We start from the raw sequence: 1,758 nt of genomic DNA, 5'->3' as shown, positions 1-1,758 counted from the left end.
AATGGCCGGTGATGATTAGCTGCAGACAGCAATCGGGGAAGGGGGGTGTTTGGAAGAAGTCAAAACGTTGCAAAATGTGAGAGAATAGAGGGAGAGAGAGAAGGACAAGGACAAAGGCGTGTCGAGATGAGTTTCCGGACTGGACTGGACAAATGCCAATGACATGTGCTTCCCCAGACCAGGGCTACCCTTTTTACCGGAACGGACCCAGTGTGCATGGATTGTCACACAAGCGATGGCACGCCTTTGGGCCGGTCCCTCGCCGATGCTAGTGACGAGTCCGGCGTGAGCCAACCCAGCCGCGGCGGTTTGTAAAAAATGGCGTTTGCTTGGCGATCTCAGGCAGCCTCGAGAACGATTCTGCGGGCGAAAGAAGGGGTCCTGTCTGGCTTATCCTAGGTATGATTCTGCAGGCATTCTATTCGTTGACGCAACGATGCCGCAGAAGCCAGAGCTGGGCAGGCGGCAATATCAGAATGGCCGTGGTGATGATGATGATGATGATGATGATGCTGGCGATGATGATGGTGATGATGATGCTTTAGTTGGGAGAGGATCGAGTCGAGGTGAGTTGGTCGAACCATGCCAGGCCTGCGGTCAAGCCTCAGGTAGAGTACCTACATGTACCTATCAGCTGCGCCAATCGGGCACAGTCAGACAGACAGCTGTTCAGACTGGAAGCAGGAGACCTGAATCATCGGCTTCTGCTCGGTGCCCCATCAAGTACAAGGTACGCGGCATATCGCCCGCAAATCGCGCCGTTGGGCGGGTCACCATTACTCAACGTGCTACGACGGGGGACATGTACATTAGGTACCCTCTCCATCTGAGATCCGTCCGGATAGGATAAGGTACATAGGATTGGACGACGCAGATGGATCCCGTCCCTCTGCGTGTGGGATACGGATACAGACAGACTCAGACGTTGTTGGCATGATGACAAGGTACGACGTTGAGTATTTTGTACGTACTGGAAATGCTCGGCGGGAAATCCCAGTGGCACAGCTGCATCCGCAGTGCTTGCTAGGCGAGCTTGGCAGGTGAGGACAAGGCGATGGCTCAACATGAAGTCTCACGCATCCATCCTCACAGAGCGACTCTACTCGTTCTTATTTTGTTTTCCGGAGCAAAACACCACGGAGATAACAGTATTATCAACTCCGCTAGAACAAGGCAAGTGAAGAGACGAAGACAGTATTATGCATATGGCAGTAGTATGTAATAATAGTCTCATGAGTCAAGCACGGCAAATGTCTCGGTGGCTTTTCGTGCGTGTTTCCGAACACCTGGTTTCAGGTCTGGTCTCTTTCTCGCGCTTCTCCCCGAGAGCTACCTACCTACCTAGTGCCTGCGACGGAGTAATAGTGGCATTGATCCCCTATGCTACCTATTAGTTGCTGGCAGAGTATCATCACCGCGAGCATAATAGCAGAGAAGCAGCATGCAATCCTAGTACAGTAGTACTACGAGGATACTAATACTACCAGGAAGTCAATGGGGAACGCTGATGGAGGCAATGGGCCCATTCATGCATGCTCGATGAGAGAAAAAGGCAACCAAAAGCACGCAGGTAGCCGCGATACCTCTAGCACAGCGCAGCCGAGGAGCCACTTGTGCTGCAACTCGTCCGTCCTCCCTGTACGAGAACAGCATGTGTGCGCGTGAGAAGATGAGATGTGACGCGGCGCGGACAAGATACAATGCAGCTGCTTTGATTGATGGCCGCCAAGGTGAATAACTGGTACAGGCAGTTATCTT

At 52.6% G+C, this 1,758-nt stretch overlaps 1 protein-coding gene across 1 annotated transcript; it reads left to right on the top strand.

Annotated features, from left to right (window-relative positions):
• Positions 1–436: 436 nt before the first annotated feature.
• On the top strand, positions 437–1,543 carry TRIREDRAFT_109590 (uncharacterized protein; the record flags this gene model as incomplete). Its single annotated transcript, XM_006967273.1, has 5 exons — positions 437–566; positions 654–730; positions 814–944; positions 1,168–1,214; positions 1,488–1,543. The coding sequence occupies 5 exons, from the start codon at positions 437–439 to the stop codon at positions 1,541–1,543; spliced, it is 441 nt and encodes a 146-aa protein (XP_006967335.1).
• Positions 1,544–1,758: the final 215 nt, after the last annotated feature.

The sequence above is a fragment of the Trichoderma reesei genome (assembly GCF_000167675.1).
Source record: "Trichoderma reesei QM6a unplaced genomic scaffold TRIREscaffold_16, whole genome shotgun sequence".
In the NCBI taxonomy this organism is placed as follows: Eukaryota; Fungi; Ascomycota; class Sordariomycetes; order Hypocreales; family Hypocreaceae; genus Trichoderma; species Trichoderma reesei.
This window is presented reverse-complemented; position numbering and strand designations above follow the sequence as displayed.